The sequence below is a fragment of the Panthera leo genome, chromosome B2 (genome assembly GCF_018350215.1).
Source record: "Panthera leo isolate Ple1 chromosome B2, P.leo_Ple1_pat1.1, whole genome shotgun sequence".
NCBI lineage: Eukaryota > Metazoa > Chordata > Mammalia > Carnivora > Felidae > Panthera > Panthera leo.
The window spans coordinates 124,116,393-124,134,469 of NC_056683.1; the positions used below are offsets into that span (position 1 = coordinate 124,116,393).

General features: G+C 42.8%; 1 protein-coding gene across 2 annotated transcripts in view; it reads left to right on the forward strand.

Moving 5' to 3' along the window:
• ARFGEF3 (ARFGEF family member 3) overlaps positions 1-7,652 on the forward strand; it is a 177,212-nt gene extending 169,560 nt beyond the window's left edge. For both annotated transcript variants that reach the window (XM_042939936.1, XM_042939935.1), the window contains 2 exons: positions 645-1,863; positions 5,508-7,652. In XM_042939936.1, coding sequence (XP_042795870.1) covers positions 645-1,863; positions 5,508-5,699 — 1,411 coding nt within the window. In that variant the 3' untranslated portion in view covers positions 5,700-7,652. The remainder of the gene's footprint in view (positions 1-644; positions 1,864-5,507) is intronic.
• The last annotated feature ends 10,425 nt before the right edge of the window (positions 7,653-18,077 follow it).

Sequence of the window (18,077 nt, forward strand, 5' to 3'; positions counted from 1 at the left end):
AAAGGAGTCCCCTGGCCATGCTGGCGGGAGAGGACACAAAAGAGAATTGCGTGTGTTGAGTGAATGCTGCTTTCTCTCCTCAATTTGGCTTACAAAGCTTGAGTTAAAGTACCTCTTTCTTCATGCTGCACATGTTTGGTTCTTCTCCATCTCACGTGTTGGCAGCACTGGAGTTTTTACACATAGGCACCTAGAGCATTAACAGTTAATCCTGGTAAGCACGTGCGGTCCCTGGAAAGCCAGACTTCAGTGAGATTGCTGCCATCTTGGAGTTTGAGAAAAAAAGCCAAAGGGCAGAGGAGAAAGCCGATTAAAATGCAGAGAATTGACCAGAAATTGTTACTTTCTGGTTTGACACTTCACGACTCGTAGCTATGAAGGAAATAAAATGCCTGTATTTAATAGTTTTTATAATACATTAATATTATAGCTCCTAGATTTTTAAAAAAGTATCAGCAATCCCATTAATGATGGTGAAAATGGTTACCACGTAATGCCCCTTCTTGAAGGAAGGCATTAAACTACAAGTAAGTTTATCATTTCACCCGCATCGTTCCAAAACGTGCAACATCCGAATCGCTTTAACGAACCTCACGTCCGGCCGAACGCAGACTACTGATCAATCCCTTTCTTTTCGTTTGAAGCGTTTCTTTCAGGGAAATTGTGGTGAGCCTGCTCTCGCATCAAGTGTTGCTCCAGAACTTGTACGACATCTTGTTAGAAGAGTTCGTCAAGGGCCCCTCCCCCGGGGAGGAGAAGACGGTCCAGGTGCCCGAGGCCAAGCTGGCCGGCTTCCTCAGGTACATCTCCATGCAGAACTTGGCGGTCATCTTCGACCTGCTGCTGGACTCGTACAGGACGGCGAGAGAGTTCGACACCAGCCCTGGGCTGAAGTGCCTGCTGAAGAAGGTGTCTGGGATCGGAGGCGCCGCCAACCTCTACCGCCAGTCCGCGATGAGTTTTAACATTTACTTCCACGCGCTCGTCTGCGCGGTCCTCACCAACCAAGAGACCATCACGGCCGAGCAAGTGAAGAAAGTCCTTTTCGAGGACGACGAGAGGAGCACGGACTCCTCCCAGCAGTGCTCTTCAGAAGACGAAGACATTTTTGAGGAGACGGCCCAGGTGAGCCCCCCGAGAGGCAAGGAGAAGAGGCAGTGGAGGGCCCGGATGCCGTCGCTAAGTGTGCAGCCCATCAGCAACGCGGACTGGGTGTGGCTGGTCAAGAGGCTGCACCAGCTGTGCATGGAGCTGTCCACCAACTACATCCAGATGCACCTGGACCTGGAGAACAGCGTGGAGGAGGCTCCCATCTTCAAGAGTGACCCGTTCTTCATCCTTCCGTCCTTCCAGTCGGAGTCCTCCACCCCATCCACCGGGGGGTTCTCGGGGAAAGACACGCCTTCGGAGGACGACCGGAGCCAGACGCGGGATCACGCCGGCGAGCCGGGGAGCCTGCGGGCCGGCAGCGGGGACGTGCTGCCGCCCCCCAGCCCCAAGGTGGAGAAGAAGGATCCCAGCCGGAAGAAAGAATGGTGGGAGAACGCGGGGAACAGAATCTACACCATGGCGGCCGACAAAACCATTTCCAAGTTGATGACTGAATACAAAAAGAGGAGACAGCAGCATAACCTGCCCACGTTCCCCAAAGAGGGCAAAGCGGAGAAGAAGGGCGAGCCGCTGGGTCCGCGGGGCCAGGACTCCCCGCTGCTTCAGCGTCCCCAGCACTTGGTAGACCAAGGGCAGATGCGGCATTCCTTCAGCGCGGGCCCTGAGCTCCTGCGACAGGAGAAGAGGCCCCGCTCTGGCTCCACCGGGAGCTCCCTGAGTGTGTCCGGGAGGGACGCCGAGGCACAGATCCAGGTGGGTTCCTGCCAGCCCCAGCCTGCGGGGAGGCGCGCCTGGCAGCGCAAGAGGGAGGCTGGGTCCCCCGTGACAGCGCAGACACGTCCCCCTTACAGAACACTCATACGCATTCTGAGAGTTGACCGTTTCCCTCCAAAGTCAGAGGACGGCCTGAGCCTGAGACGCAGCATCTGTCTGCGTCACTCCATCTGTGTGAAACTGAAATTTGATTCTTAGATAATTTCAGGGATGGTTTTATGGGTTCCAAGAGATATTATTGAGAACCTGGAGCTCACTCGGATAAATGAGATGAAGCTAAAGCTTCTAAAGTGAACATACCTTCTCTGGCATGGAGTCCTGAGTGTGTCTGAAGATGCCCTGAGGAAATATGTACAGGACACAGGCAAAGGACGCGTTATTATGTGGTCCTACCAATGAACTGTTTTGGTCCCAAGTTTTGCTAGCCCCTTCCGAGCACCCAAAACTTCTCATTCCTTAGAGGGCTCTGAGCGTTCCTGGTCCTTTATATAGTTAATGTTTGTAATTCCGTGGGGGCATCAACAACCCAGCCTGAGAAGAAAACGGTGGCGGGAACTGATGAGATGGGAAAAGAGAAATGGAATCTAGAGTGAGCAGGAGCCCTTTCAAAATACTCTGGGCGCTTAGATTGCGGGCCCCTGTTGCAGGCATAAGTTAGATCTTCGATCCTAGGATTCTATGAACCTACACATAACCGTATTCTTAGGACGAACATAAATTTGGACTTAGCATGAATCTTGCAAGATGCCTCTTTTTCCTCTAAAGTATTTTGAACATAGTACTAAACTTTAGAACCCACAAAAATCATCTTTGACTGGACTTTTGCTAATCTAGTCTAACAGAGATGTATGGTAGTCCTATTCCAGTTTGCTAGGCATTATAGAGACTGATAATTCAACGTGTCTTCATAAGGGGCGCCCCGGTGACTCAGTTGGTTAAGCATCCGACTTTGGCTCAGGTCATGATCTCACGCCCCACATCGGGCTCTGCGCTGCCAGCTCAGAGCCTGGAGCCCGCTTCAGATTCTGTCTCCCTCTCTGCCCCTCTCCTCCCTTCTCTCGCTCTCTCTCTCTCTTCCTCCTCACAAAAATAAATAAAATAAAGTTTATTCATTATGAGAAGGCAGGAGAGTTTTTAAAAATATGAGGAATAAATAAGATTTTGGTACAGGCATACCTTGGAGATATTGCAGGTTTGCCTCCAGACCACTGCAATAAAGCAAATATCAAAGCACGTCAGTTGAATTTTTTTATCTCCCAGAGCATATAAAAGTTATGTTCACACTATACTATGAAGTGTACAATAGCATTATATCTAAAAATATATATACATATACCTTAATTTTAAAAATACTTCATTGCTAAAACTCATCTGAGTTTTTAACACGTCATAATCTTTTTGCTGGTGGAGGGTCTTGCCTCCATGTTGGTGGCTGCTGACTCACCAGGGTGGTGGCTGCTGAAGGCTGGGGTGGCTGTGGCACTTTCTTAAAATAAGGCGACAATAAAGGTCGCTGCATTGACTCTTTGACATATTATTTCTCTGTAGCGTGCAATGCTGTTTGATAGCATTGGACCCACACTAGAACCGCTTTCAAAATGGGAATCCATCCACTCAAACCCTGCCACTGCTCCATCCACTGAGTGTATGTAATCTTCTAAATCCTCTGTTGTCATTTCAATAGTCTTCACCGGGAGTAGATTCCATCTCAAGCAACCACTTCCTTTGCTCATCCATAAGAAGCAACCCTTCATCCATTGAAGCTCGATCATGAGATGGCGGGATTCCAGGCCCATTTTCCGGCTCTGCTTCTAATTCTTCCGCTGTTTCCCCCACACCGCAGTTACTTCCTCCACGGAGTCCTGAACCCCTCAGAGTCCTGCACGAGTGTTGGAATCAAGTTCTTGCACGCTCCCGTTCATGTCGATGTTCTGACCTCTTCCCATGAGTCATGAATGTTGTTAACAGTATCTAGAACAGTGAATACTTTCCAGGTCTTCAGTCTACTTTGCCCAGATCCAGCAGAGGAATCACTGTAACACCTCGAGCCTTATGAAATGTATTTCTTAAATAATGACTTGAAAGTAGAAATGGACTGCAGAATGGCTGTCGTGTTAGCAGGCACGAGAACAGCGTGAATCTCATCGGACATCTGCGTCAGAGCTCGTGGGTGACCAGGTGCATTGTCAACAGGCAGTAATATTTTGAAAGGAATCCTTTTCTCTGAGTAGCAGTTCTCAATAGTAGGTTTAAAATATTCAGTGAGCCATGGGTAAACATGTGCTGTCACCCAGGTTTTCCTGTTTCATTTATGGAGCACGGAGTAGATACGGCATAATTCTTAAGGGTTCTAGGATTTTGAGAATAGTAAATGAGCAGTGGCTTTAACTTAAAGTCACCAGCTGCATTAGCCCCTAACTAGAGAGTCAGCCGGCCCTTTGAACCCAGGTACTGACTTCCCTCTGGCTATGAAAGTCCTAGATGGCGTCTTTTTCCAACAGAAGGCTGTTTCATCTGCATTGAAAATCTGTTTAGTGTAACCGCCTTCATCACTTATCTCAGCAGATCTTCTGGAAAACTTGCTGCAGCTTCCAATCAATACTTCCGATTAGGGAAACAGCTTCTTTCCTTAAACCCCATGAACCCACCTCTGCGAGCTTCAAACTTTTCTTCTCCAGCTTCCTCACCGCTCTCAGCCTTCACAGAATGGAAGAGAGTTAGGGTCTCGCTCTGGATTAGGCTTTGGCTGAAGGGAATGTTGGGGCTGGTTTGATCTTCTATCCAGACCACTCAAACTTTCTGCTTGTCAGCACTAAGGTTGTTTTTCTTTCTTATCATGTGTGTGTTCACTGGAGTCACACTTTTAATTTCCTTCAGGAACTTTCCCTTTGCGTTCACAGCTTGGCTAACTTAGGCTGGAAGCTAGGCTTTTGTGCCAGTCTCGGCTTCCAACACGCCTCCCTCGCTAAGCATGATCATTTCTGGCTTTTGATTGAAAGTGAGAGACCTGTGACTCTTCCTTTCACTTGAACGCTTAAAGGTCAATGTAGGCTTATTCATTGGCCTAACTTCAATATTGTTGGGTCTCAGGGAATAGGGAGGCCCAAGGAGAGGGACGGGCGAAGGGCTGATCAGTGGGGCAGTCAGAGCACACACGTTTATCAATTAAGTTCACCATCTTATATAGGCACAATTCATGGCACCCAAAACAGTTATAATAGTAATATCACGGATCACCCAAACAAATATAATAATTCAAAAGTTTGAAACATTGTGAGAATTACCAAAATGTGACACAGAGACACAAAGTAAGCAAATGAAAACACAAACAACCCGCTATCTGGGAAGCACAGTAAAAGCAAACTGCAATAAAACGAGTTATGCCTCTAGCCTACAAAAGCTGAAAATCAGGTATTCCTAATGTCACAGGAGTTTCTGCTATTCCTTGTATGGATGAACTCAAAATGACAATTTCTAGTCGCTACATTCAATTAGTAAAGACAGACTTATTGCAGCCCAAAGACAGAAAACTCATTCGCACACTGGCAGGGCTTAGCCACACCTGAGAGTTCAGCTGAACCCAGAGGAGAAAGCCGCTAATTCCCCTAAATCCTTTCTCTTAGGCATGGACCAACATGATGCTAACAGTTCTCAACCAGATTCAGATCCTTCCAGACCAGACCTTCACGGCTCTCCAGCCTGCAGTGTTCCCGTGCATCAGCCAGCTGACCTGTCACGTGACCGACATCCGCGTGCGCCAGGCCGTGAGAGAATGGCTGGGCAGAGTGGGCCGGGTCTACGACATCATCGTGTAGACCACTCAGTTTGAGGAAGTTCAGTAGCAAGGGTTAGAGAGTGCCTGCCAGTCTGACTGATCGCGTTATCCCCACCACCAGCCCCACCAAAACAAGTGTCTCAGAGAACAATCTGTCGCTCCCTAACACTGGGGCCAACCTGGACACTAACCTTGTATCTGGATGACACAAATGATACTCTGATTTCGCACATTATTGCAGAAAAGTCTCCATTCCTTGATACGTTTCTAAATCTTGATGTTTATTTCCCAGTGCTTCTGCTTGCGATGTTATTCCCAAAAGGATCCCTTTCCAGGACTACCCCTTTGAAAACACTACATTGACCTATTTGATTTTTTTTTTTTTAATGGAAATGTTAAGGAAATATCTGCTGGTAAGTCAAGCTGATGTGTAAGCACTCAGGCATCTAGTAAAGACATTCACTGGAGGAAGATTTTCTATTATGATTATGGGCTGATTAGCAGCTGGAAAAACATTCTTGGGGGTCACAATCAAGAAAGGGATGGCTTCCTCTGTAAAATACCCCAGAACATTTCAAAGTCGTCCCAAACTGTCAAGATTTTCCAGTTGGTATTCACCAACTTCTTCTAAGGTACGTTTGTGCCTTTATTTCCCTATTTCTAAAGGAAGAAAATGCTGTCCTGGCAGGGTTTTAAGTCTACGGGCTGGCAGCCTTTGACACACAGATTGGCTGACACAGATGTTGCCAAGAGACAGACTGACCAGCCACCCTGGCTTCCCATTAGTCTTTGCTTTTGCTCCCAAGGCAAAACAGGAAAGGGAAAGAAAAAATGGTGCCTTAGTTTTTTGTTGCACAGACATTTCTATGCTCCACAGTTATCTGAACATAGGGCAGAACCTTGGGTTTTTAAGGAAACAAAACGTTAAAACGCAACTCATTTTGTATCCGCACCTTCGGAGGAAAGGACTCAGTTCTCCAATCAGTGAGCAGACTTCTCAGGGAACGGGGCAGGAAGTGTGGGGTAGGGAGACAGCTGGAAGGGGTGAGAAAAGAGATTGTGACGAAGTCATTTTAAATCTTAAAATATTATACAAGCATCACATAAAATGAGGGTGTCAGGCATACAAGCTCTGGTCTCAGAAGAAAATAGAACTAAAGGAGAAGGGGACACAGAATGAAATTTAGGAAATTAAGTTTTTCAATTTCAAACACTTCTCCTCTCTGGCAAGTAAATTTACTTATGTCTGGTGTCTTTCCAGGCTGTTGTTTTACATGAATATTTCTTTTAGATATCACTAGGAAATCAATTTGGAAACTTTATCATATTTACAGTACACTTAATAGTTCTTCAGTTATAATGATTGAAACTCATCAAGCCCACTCGTGTACATTCTAGAAAGTAGAGTTCGTTGCTAAGATACATTATCATTTTCCCAGCCCCTAAAAACGTGTTCACAATGGAATGTCATTGAAAAATAAAACAGCAACTCTTCAGTGCAGAAGTAAGGATTTCAAACCAACAACTTTGCTCAGTGCTAGTATTTGTAAACCTCATCTTAACCTTGTAGATATTTACATATTTCTCAAGGAAGACAGAGTTCCCTGACTTATTTAGGCAATCTCAAAGAACCCCATCATTTCGTATGCCATCCAGAGATCACAGCAAAATCCAGAAGGCATTTTTCCAGTTCCACAAAACCCTCTCTTTGCCTTCAGGTTTTACTCATTAGACAACACTTCAAGTGTAAACACAGATCAACTATTTGATCTTAAGCAGTGAACTGTTGGAACAGCAATGTATTTAAGAGTATTCTATACTTTTAAACTTTTTATGTTTTGGAAGTAGAATGGAAAGTCAGATACTTTTCCTTTGTTTTCACAATAACCACAAAAAGAAACAGAACCACCATGATATACTGCTTCTCTGAGGTTTACTTCCCCTTTGTGAACCCATGAGGACTACAAAATTAACTTGGTGGGGGTGAGGGCCATGGGGTAGGGTAGGGAGGAAGCTTCAGAGAAGCAGAGTGTCAAATCCATGATTAAAACATGTTTACATGTAGCAACTTTTTATATAGCATAAAAATTCAAAGCCAGTCTCAATTTAGAATGTCACATCCCAGAATATGTTAGTTGTTTGGAAATCAGAATTCATTCTCCCATAGACTCTCTCTCATGAGATCCAAGGCTAGTTTATGAAAATAAATTTCCCCCGTACTGTGTGCAAACACTGCTCTGAGACTATGACTCATTATAGGTTCAAAGAATGAAAAAGTGAGAAAACGTGCATAGCTCTTTACCTACAATTTTGTAAGAGGGTTTTAGCCCTTTCCCATCATCTATTCTATAGCCTACCCCGAGGCCCATATTGGTCTCAGCTCACCTTGATACTTCCCAGAGGTATTTGCTGTTGTCAAGAGGACATCGCCGGAGACAAATAATCTCTAACAAATAGGACTTCAGGTCACAATGACGTCCGTCTTCTCCAGGAGTGGAGAGGAAAGGGAAATAATTAGGGACCCTCGGTAGATGAGTGGTCCCTTCCCTGTTTGGCCCCTCACACACTTCCAGTGTCTGGGTTTCTGCCTCTCTCCCTCTCTTCCTTCACTCCATCTCTCCCAAGGTCTCTGAAAGACCAAGGTCAAGACAGCCTTTGTGGCGAAAACAGTCATGACCATATATTTACTGATCTAAGCAGAATAAGATTTTGCACGTCACTTTCAGTTGCCTGTATTTACTGCCAAAAGTGTGTTACCCTACGACTGAGACGTACTCTCTTTTTCTAATATTTTGGTAAAGTGTGCATCATGAAAATACCTAGAGAATTTCAAAGTGTTTAGGAATTCCTGACAGCCAAGTAGACCACACGCATCATCAGATTTCTCCTTGCCATGAGGACATAGGTTTGATGGAGGGCCAGCGTCTCGCCTAGCTCTTGCCTCTCCTGATTAGCTTTTAAAAATGCTTAGGCTGCCTCTTTACACCATGTTGCCATCTCTCCCCTTATGATTATTTTCTAGCCTCCTCCATCAATATACAACTAGGGCACTTTCTACCGTCTTTACGCTATGTAATGACCAAGGCAGATGCTAACGTATATAATGGCTCAGACTAAATTATTTTCAAACAAACATGACAGAATATTAACATAATTCAAAAGCACCTCTAAATGGAAACTTCTTGGTACAGTGTCACCAGGCTTTTAGTTCTTGTTGTTTCAAGGTTTATACAGAGCCCGTTGAGACCATCAAGTAGCCTTCACTGTAAGAACGTAATGCAATTATATGACAGAGATCCCTGACTTTCCCCAAATACATCACAGGGCTGCTTCTGCAGGAAGGTTTTCTTTCTCAGAAAAGAAAATCCATCTGTGTCCGCCCTATCAGACTAAGCAGAGTGAAGACCTGAGTTTGGAGCCAGTAACAATCGCAAGAGGTTACAGACGACAGGGAGGAGGTGACATTTGTTGAATGCCACTGTGACCGTAGACCTGAACCTACATCACCCTTTAGCTCTCACGATAACCTTGTCAAACAGGTTTTGTTTTCCTCATTTTTTTCAGATGAGGACACAGACCCAGAGAGGTTAAGATATTTGCCCAAGATCACCAGTAAATGGCAACGTTGGTTGCAAAAGAGGTGTTCCTGAATTCAAAGGCCATGCTCTGTCTACAATACAATGCTCTCAGGACACAGAGTGAATACATGAGTGTTGCCAGGAATCAAACAGTGAAAATGAGTTGAAAGTATTTAATTGATGTCCCATATCTGCAATCCTAGGAGGATTTTTTCAAATAGGGTTTTAAAAACGTGTTCGTTCATAGAAAGATCATACATAATATAATGTTTTCGGGGTGTTTGAAAATAAAATAAGGTCTGAACTTTAGTCTTAAAGCAGACCCTCAGTGGTAATTTAGAAAACTTGCCAAATTAGCCGGAAGTGATGGAATATTACTATTCGGGGCCAGCCGTTCTGCAGGTGTGCATGGCAGTCTGTGTCCGGAAGGACACGCACGACTGGTAAACTTTTCTCAATTGCCGTTTAATCACTCAGAATCAAGTGCCCTGTAGCCAACAGTGCCTCTCTACTTGCTTCCCTGGGAAGTAGATGGTAGTAAAAGTCATCATCAAAGTTTGAGAATATGCAGAATCAGTTCTAACCAGTTTTCCACTGCACTCTCTGAAAAGGAAGCGACAGGTAGGACAAGATTGTTTAAAGATCCAGGTACTGAGGGCATCAGGTCAATATCCACCACGTGCCATATGCCTCAATATTTCTACATACTCTGCAGACAAGGAAACAGACGTAAGGAAAACCCAACATATGACATTAAGCGGGTGACAGAACTTGGATATGCATGGGTACCACTTAGGTGATCCTGGTGACATTTAGTGTGGCCTTAGAAAAAGCAAGATACTCTTTTTAAGCACTTTTTATTGGAAATAAAAATGAGCTTGTTATGGGGCAAGATTTAATGAAATTAGTAAAGAACTCATAATTATGCTTCATCCAAAAAAAAAAAAACTATGTTCATTCATAGTGGAACAATCTAGAAAATTGTCTCTCTCCTTTTAGGAGATCCTCTTCCTCTGCTTATAATGTTTATATTTGATGTGGAAGTAACTAAAATTTTAATACAGAGTTTTGGACTAGAACACCATTTAGATTTCCAAAATGCAATCATTGCTTCAGGGAAAACAGACCAAAAAAAAAAAAAAAAATTATCCCGGGGGATAATTTATGAGAAACTCAGTTGAGAACAAGATTCAATTTCCTTATAAACAATGGCACCTCTTACTAGTTGAGGAAAATGCAATACAATACCACTGGCATCATATAAAACCTTTCCCCTGTATCTTTGTGTAATAATGCGTGGGGGTTCCAGGGAGGAGAGACTGGCTGACCATCTTAGTAACAAAATTACAGTCAGCTACTGGTGCATCCCATCCAGGTATGGTCCTTCCAGCTTGTCAACCACCAAGAATTGCTGCGTATTATTAGTTCCTATCCTAAAGTTTTCAGTGGTCGTCGTCTAGTATCTTTTGACTTTGCTCTTAGGTGGTTCTCAAACTTTGGCACACATCAGGATCACCTGGAGGGCTTGTTAAAACGCAGGTCGTTGGGCCCATGCCCACGGTTTCAGATTCAGTAGGTCTGGAAATTTCCATTTCTAATAAGTACCCAGGTGAGGTCAGTGCTGCTGGTCTGGGGACCACATTTTGAGAACTGGCTTGAAAAAATTTCCAACCACTGCCTATGAGATCAGCCTGACTTATCAAGCTCTATAGAAACATCGAACTGAATCTTGGGCAGACACCTTGGGATTGGATTCTCTACAGCATTCCTACTCAATCTTCCCAGTTTCTAGGTTTATTATGCCAACAATTAGGTTTTTTTTTTTTTTTACAAGCTAGAAGACAATGAATGTATAAGTTCAATGAAACAGTGAATTCTGTGTAAGCTTCTCGTCTTTGTATTTAGAAACACTGGTTATGGATGATCATTTGTATCATGTTGACCCTTTGACTTGTACTGAGGTGATTTTAAATTTAAATATGTAGTGTTTGAGTTTCTTCTGTCATTACAGCTTTAATGAGACATTTCCATCTCAACTCCATCACAACTTTGGCTCCTGGCTTCCAGAAGTTTTGAGTCGTTGCTTGCTTGCCAGTAGGTTTCTCTCTCTCATTAGTCACCCAAATATCAACACTTCAAAATGGTATTACACCGTTAGATGTACCTTCTTCTTAACTGTCTGGTGTAAATTAATATTTTAATTCTTATGTACCTGTGAAGAGTCTACCAAGTGGCTTCATGGAAATTTGCAAACTGAACAACTCCCTTTTGAGCAGTACATGTGCCTGTTTGAAGGACTTTTTGGTAAGTGTGTTTGTGTTCATACCTGCACAGTGGAGACCGTATTCATTATCTCATCTTCCAGTGATGGGAGAAATGTTCACGGGCATCAGCAGGCTTTGGGACTACAGTGAAATTATGTTAACTTAAATATAGGTGGGGCCTATGTTTCTTAACACTTCATCTGATTAGTTCACTTTGGAAATTCTTTTTTCCACCAAAAAAAGAATAATCAGGGAATAATTCAAGAGAAAAAAATTAAGTACCTTAAAATTATCATCCATGTATAAATTATATTAATTATATCATTCTTATTGATTTCATATTCTCTAAAGCCTTCTGCTTAAATACGCTGACATCATTTAAATTACTTTAGATTGTTGTATGAATAGAAATGACTATATTTACGAGAGTTAGTGAGATCAGAAAGCATATCAAAGGGTTGATGGTATTAAGGAGTCAAGTTCTTGCCTCTGTGGATGGAAATGATTGTTTCAGTTCACGTTTGTTTTCCATAATCTGTTTTGGAAACTCTGTGTGCATTTAGTTCTTTTAATAGTCATTGGTTTTCAAATTAAATTTAAAATATTAATCTCTAGGAATAATTTAGTTCCAACTTATTTTACCAACTGGTGCCAAAAAAGGGAGCGGGGGTGGGGGGGGAAGCTAAAAGCCAACCTTTTGAACTACCACACAAAATGTTTTCTCTTCAAGCTAGGGAATCTCAAGCCCTGACATTACCAGCCACAACAGTCATCCAGGGCTACCTCATGGTCATGTGCAGGCTACTTTGCATTCCTCCCATGGAAGTTCTTCCATCTGTATTTTGTTGGAAGTGGTTTTCTATAATAAAAATCGGTTCCCTGCTGAATAGGCAAAAAATGGACAAGGATTAGTGCTTTTGATTGCAAGGATTGTGGGTTTCACTTCAGTTGAAGCCATGTGATAGGATATCCAGGTATGGCATGATAGGGGCAGGAGCAGGTGCCCAGAGGGAAAGGCTGCTTTCAGTTATTTTTGCTTGTTAATTTGTTTTCAACGGGTGGGTGGGGGTGGCCAAGAAGAAGACATTTATTGCCCTAATCATGCCAAAAGACTATTATTCGAGATTATTTTCCTGCTTTTCTAAGAGAAATAAAATAAATTACATTATAAACAGTTTCCCTGTTATCATTTCCCACTCTAAATAAAGCCAGTGGGTGGTAAGGGTTCTTTTATCCCTTCTTATATTATGCCAAAGAATCGACTTGTTTTCATTAAAAATTATAAACAAATGAAGCTTGGTATAGCCATAATGATTTGAGTCAGTGTACCATTTTATCTATAAAATGCAGAATTCATCCTCGCAATTCCATTCACCAGGAGCCTTGAAGCATTTTGTTTACTCCAAAGGACTTGTCTAGAAGTACAGTTTTTATTTTGCCTTCTTATTTAGTCAGTTTGGTCATATTTATTAAAAGACACACACACACACACACACACACACACACGAGACTACCCTCCTTTATATGTTGATAAACTGTTTGATTTGATAGAATCTGTCTGTTCATTGTTTATCAGGTCCCTGTAAGCAAGCTTGCAAGTGTATTTTGTGTACATTTTATCGGAGGTGAAAATGAAAATTCTAAAGAGAAAATATTTTAAAAGATATTGTATTTATGTTGCTTGTGTTGTAGAATAAAAATTCAAATGCATTAAAAAAAATCTATGTGGAACAATTTTCTTATCTAAAAAACCTATCAAAATAATTTGTGTAAATATCTTATGTTTACAGAATACTACCACAAGAACCAGGTTTCTTTTTCCATGGCATTTCATAACTGAAGAGTCCCCTTCCAGTTCCATAACACAGACAAGGTCACTGTTGACAATCTGGTACATACCTAGAAAGTATATCTGAAGATATACATATATATTACATATATTTTTTCTTCTCTAAAATAAATTCATATTATCTGTAGATATTGATGGAATTTGTCCATTACAAAAATCACCACCTTTTGTTCATAACAAATCCCTCAATAGGTATATTATTATTAGAAGGTAATATTGAAAAGAAAATACAACCCCTTTAATGTCATGGTCTTATTAGATTGCAGCTTTAAAACTGTTTCAGGGGCGCCTGGGTGGCTCAGTCGGTTGAGCACCCGACTTCAGCTCAGGTCATGATCTAGCAGTTGACGAGTTCGAGCCTCAGCTCAGGTCATGATCTCGCAGTTGACCACTTCGAGCCCCGTGTCGGGCTCTGTGCTGACAGCTCAGAGCCTGGAGCCTGCTTCAGATTCTGTGTCTCCCGCTCTCTCTGCCCCTTCCCCACTCAGGCTCTCTGTCTGTCTCTCAAAAATGAATAAACGTTAAAAAATTTTTTTCTGAACTGTTTCAAAAGCCTACAACAGTATAACCCTAGGAATCATCATGCCCAAATCATGGAAAACTGGCCAAAAGAGGGGCAAAAGAAGTACAAGTTGCCAAAGAGACGAAATCTGTGCACATGACCTTAAACCATGATTCTATCATTCTATCATACACTCTGGTAATCTGACAGTTGCACTACTAAGTCACCAGGCACTTCCCTCTTATGGATGAAATAAAACTAAAATAGATACTAACATATTTTACACAAGGACATCACAAACATAAGTGACCAACTGTGTTCACGGATGGAGAAGAACAGCCGAGGTGGCCTTGGGCTTTAGCCAGCAAAGCAGAATTCACATCTCGAGCTTTGCCTCTTCCTGGGAGTGGGAAAAACAGACAACACTTGAGTACCGAGCTCAAGGTTCCCACTCCAGAAAATGAATATAAATTCTAACCTCGGGGTTGCTTCAAGAGAACACGAAAGCCCCAGTGCTGCAGTGCTCTGTACACGCTAATGATTAATAAATGCAGTACTGCTATGTGCTGGGGCGGGGAACCATCTCATCAACGGCCCCACTATTTTGCAAGAGAATTTATACTTGAGACCTCGTGCGTACCTATCCTTGACATTCATAGCCATACATGCACTATAATACAGAAAGCTAAGCATTTTGTGCCAATCTTGTATGAGGTGGTTGGCCACTCAGATGCATCTCTCTTTTTTTAAATTTTTTTTTAAATGTTTATTTATTTTTGAGACAGAGAGAGACAGAGCATGCACGGGGGAGGGTCAGAGAGAGAGAGGGAGACACAGAATCCGAAACAGGCTCCAGGCTCTGAGCTGTCAGCACAGAGCCCGACGCGGGGCTCGAACCCACAAACCACGAGATCATGACCTGAGCCGAAGTCGACCGCTTAACCGACTGAGCCACCCAGGCGCCCCGGATGCATCTCTCTTTAACCGAACGTTGGGAAATAAATTCTACGTCAATGGCCAGTTCTTCTATTGTTAATGTCTAGTAACGAATATGATACGTGCATAAATTTATAGATGTTTCTGTAAAAGTAGAGACTTGATATGCTTCAACTCTTTGGCTCATGCTCAAAACTTGCATAATTTAGCTTTGATAACTCTTTCATCTCACTCATTAGAAAGTTCACTTTCCCATCTGGCCTAAAGGTAGGTTCAATAAACAAGTGAAAATAAAATTGAAGCATAATGCAATATTGTGGCTTTCACATCCTGACCAACATTCCTATTATCTCAAGCCTTTGAAAGAATATTCTAAGCATGCTTTTTATCACCTCCTTGTTTGCTTTTATTTATAGATCCCTAGTTATGGCATTGAGTCATCAGTGCCCTAAGCCTGCCCTGCTGACTTAACCTGGTTGCCCAAGATGTTTTGTTGTCCACGAAACAAACTGTCTGGCTTAATGATCTCATGCACACTGGGAGAGAGTAACAGCATAATTAAATCCCAGAGAAGTTTATAAGCAATTTCTAAATCATCTCTTAAAAAAAAAAAGCGGGGGGCTATTTCAAGAAAAGGGATCAAATTCACAACAGTTTAGATCTGGGAACTCAAATAATTGAACTTCAGTTGACACTGACATGGTTTCCTAGTCATCTTTATAGCAGGATACTAATTATTTGCTATATTGAACTACTGTAACAGACAAGTAAATGTAAATGACAAGAGGAAGTAACAGCATTCTCTGCCAGTGTCTCTTGCAGAGAATAACCTTCAGGAAGATAAATTAGAAGGTAAATGCTTTGATGCAGAAGACTCCATTAGAACTCAACTTGAAAAAAAATGAGTATTCAAGCTAATTTACCAATTATAAAGGAGAAGATGCTGTTGGCTATATTATAGTTAAAAATTCAATATTGCATCAAATCAGTTACGGATAACCCAATGGGTTTTCCAATACAACGGTGGGTTATAAAAGTCACGCTATTCTAAAAGCCTAGAAAAGATTTGCTTTTCAAGTGGGAGGAATATATATTATTACAGACCTGTCAGATAAAAACCATTTGGAAATGGAGTACTTGGAAAAAGCATCGTTCTAAGCCCTACCAACTGAAAACACTGGCAGTGTTCACCTTAGTACAAATTTAGGGAGTTAAATTTTACATTATTAAATTGGTAAATTTAACTAGCTCTGGGGCACCTGGGTGGCTCAGTCGGTTAAGCGATCGACTCTTGATTTCAGCTCAGGTCATGATCTCCCTGTTTGTGGGTTCAAGCCCCGCATCGGGCTCCATACTGATGGTGCAGAGCCTGCTTGGGATTCTGTCTCCCTCTCTCTCTGCCCCTCCCCTGCTCGTTCTCTCTCTCTCTCAAAATAAATAAATAAACATTGAAAAAAATTTAACTAGTTCTTATTCCTATGGCTGGGGTAGGGAGGGAAGCCTGTAAAAACTTTGGGGATTAGAGCATGGCATAGAGATAAGAACATATCCTCTCAGCAGGTCTCAGCCCCCTGCTATGTGTGGCTGGGGGCTGGGGGCAGGGGAGCTGCTCTGTCCCATCTCCACACACCCCTCTGAGCATACCTGTGAACACCTCCTTCCCTCTCACGCCACTCCAAGGAATCCAGTTGTTCTGGCAAGTAAGGAATCCTGTGTGCATCCTATGATTATGTTAACTTCTTGCCATTCGATTCCTTCAATTCCAAGAAGTTAACATAATCATAGGATGCACACAGGATTCCTTACTTACCAGAACAACTGGGATTGTGTCTTTCAGGAACTGCTGATTGCCCAACATTTGGGAATGGGCACAGAGCTGGATTTATAGGAACAGATCTCTGATCCAAAGATGATAGATGAATGCTACCAGGCTACGTTTCTTCAGTACAAGTTTTCCTCAAAAGCATTAAGTAGAATCCTGTGACTAAAACCGTATTTGAGATATTAATCTATGTTCTTTTCTCCCAGTATCTTCCCTATTCCTTTCTTTCTGTTCAAGTACAAACTTGGCCAGGGATTCATTGTTTCAAGGGAGGTATATAATGGGGCAGAATGACAATGAACTGCCTGTGACATTCTCTGGCTCTTGTATTCCCAAAGCGTAAGCCATACACATACACGTACGTACACGTGTGTCTACACACATGGTTGTGGGTTTTTTTTTAAATGAGGGAAGAGTGCCATAGAAAGAGAGAGTGTAGACAAACTCTCTAGGGTAGAAATATAAGGGGAAAGAATTCCTTTGTCTTTGAGTTGAAGTGAATTCCCAGGGCTATCAGAAAGAGAGAGAAGAGGTCCCACAGCAGAAAGGCTGCAGGTCAGGGAGGAGTCTTGCAATGACAAGACTGTAAGAACCCAGACAAGACACGCCTGCATGGTGTTCCTTGGCTGCAGGTTGACCAGCTAACCTGGGGAAAAGTCCCAATCCTTGCACAGGGTAGCAGAAAGATCTCCGCACCTCATGGTGTGGAAGCAGCACAGCAAGCAGTCACGTGACAGAATGGAGGCTCAGAATACTTCTTCATGGGGTCAGAGAAAAATAAAGAAAATCACAATTTGATACATGAAGTTGCAGGCTGAGATTTATACCTGCTTTTGTAGTGAATAATCTAAAAATCAAGGTGTGTGTAGTTTTGTAAGGCAATGGAATAGCGGGAGGGGGATGGAAACAGTTGCCCCTACAAATGCAAAGCTATTTCCAAGGAAGGGCCAACTGAGCTGACAATTCAATACCAGTGGCCCTCGATGTCAAAAAGTTGTCTGCCCCCTTTGGAAGCAAGTCCTCCTCATAAGATCATTTTCCATCAGGCTCCCAAACTCTCTCCCCTTGGATGTTTGAGCTGTTTTGACAAAGTGCAATTTCATTCCTCCCAATGGGCAGGGCTTCAGTTGCTACAGCTAAACCCAATGTCCTCTACCTGATTCTACAGCCTTTCCCCTGCTGGTTTCTGGGTGAACTTAAGTACCTCACCCCCTCTTCTGCCAGCAGCTGCAATAGTCCCACTTCATGTTTTACCTAACCAGCAAAAGACACCACCTGTTCCGTGTGGATTACAGACAAGTGCAGGCTTAGAACTAGCTTCGTTATGTAATCGTGATAAGAAGTGTAACAGGACAACCGTTGACAGAGTGACTTCAATCTCTATCAAAAACACATCTCCCCCACCTACCGCCAGTCCTCCTACCCAGTGCCCTTATGCCCCTGAAGTAGCTCAGCTACCCTAGATAG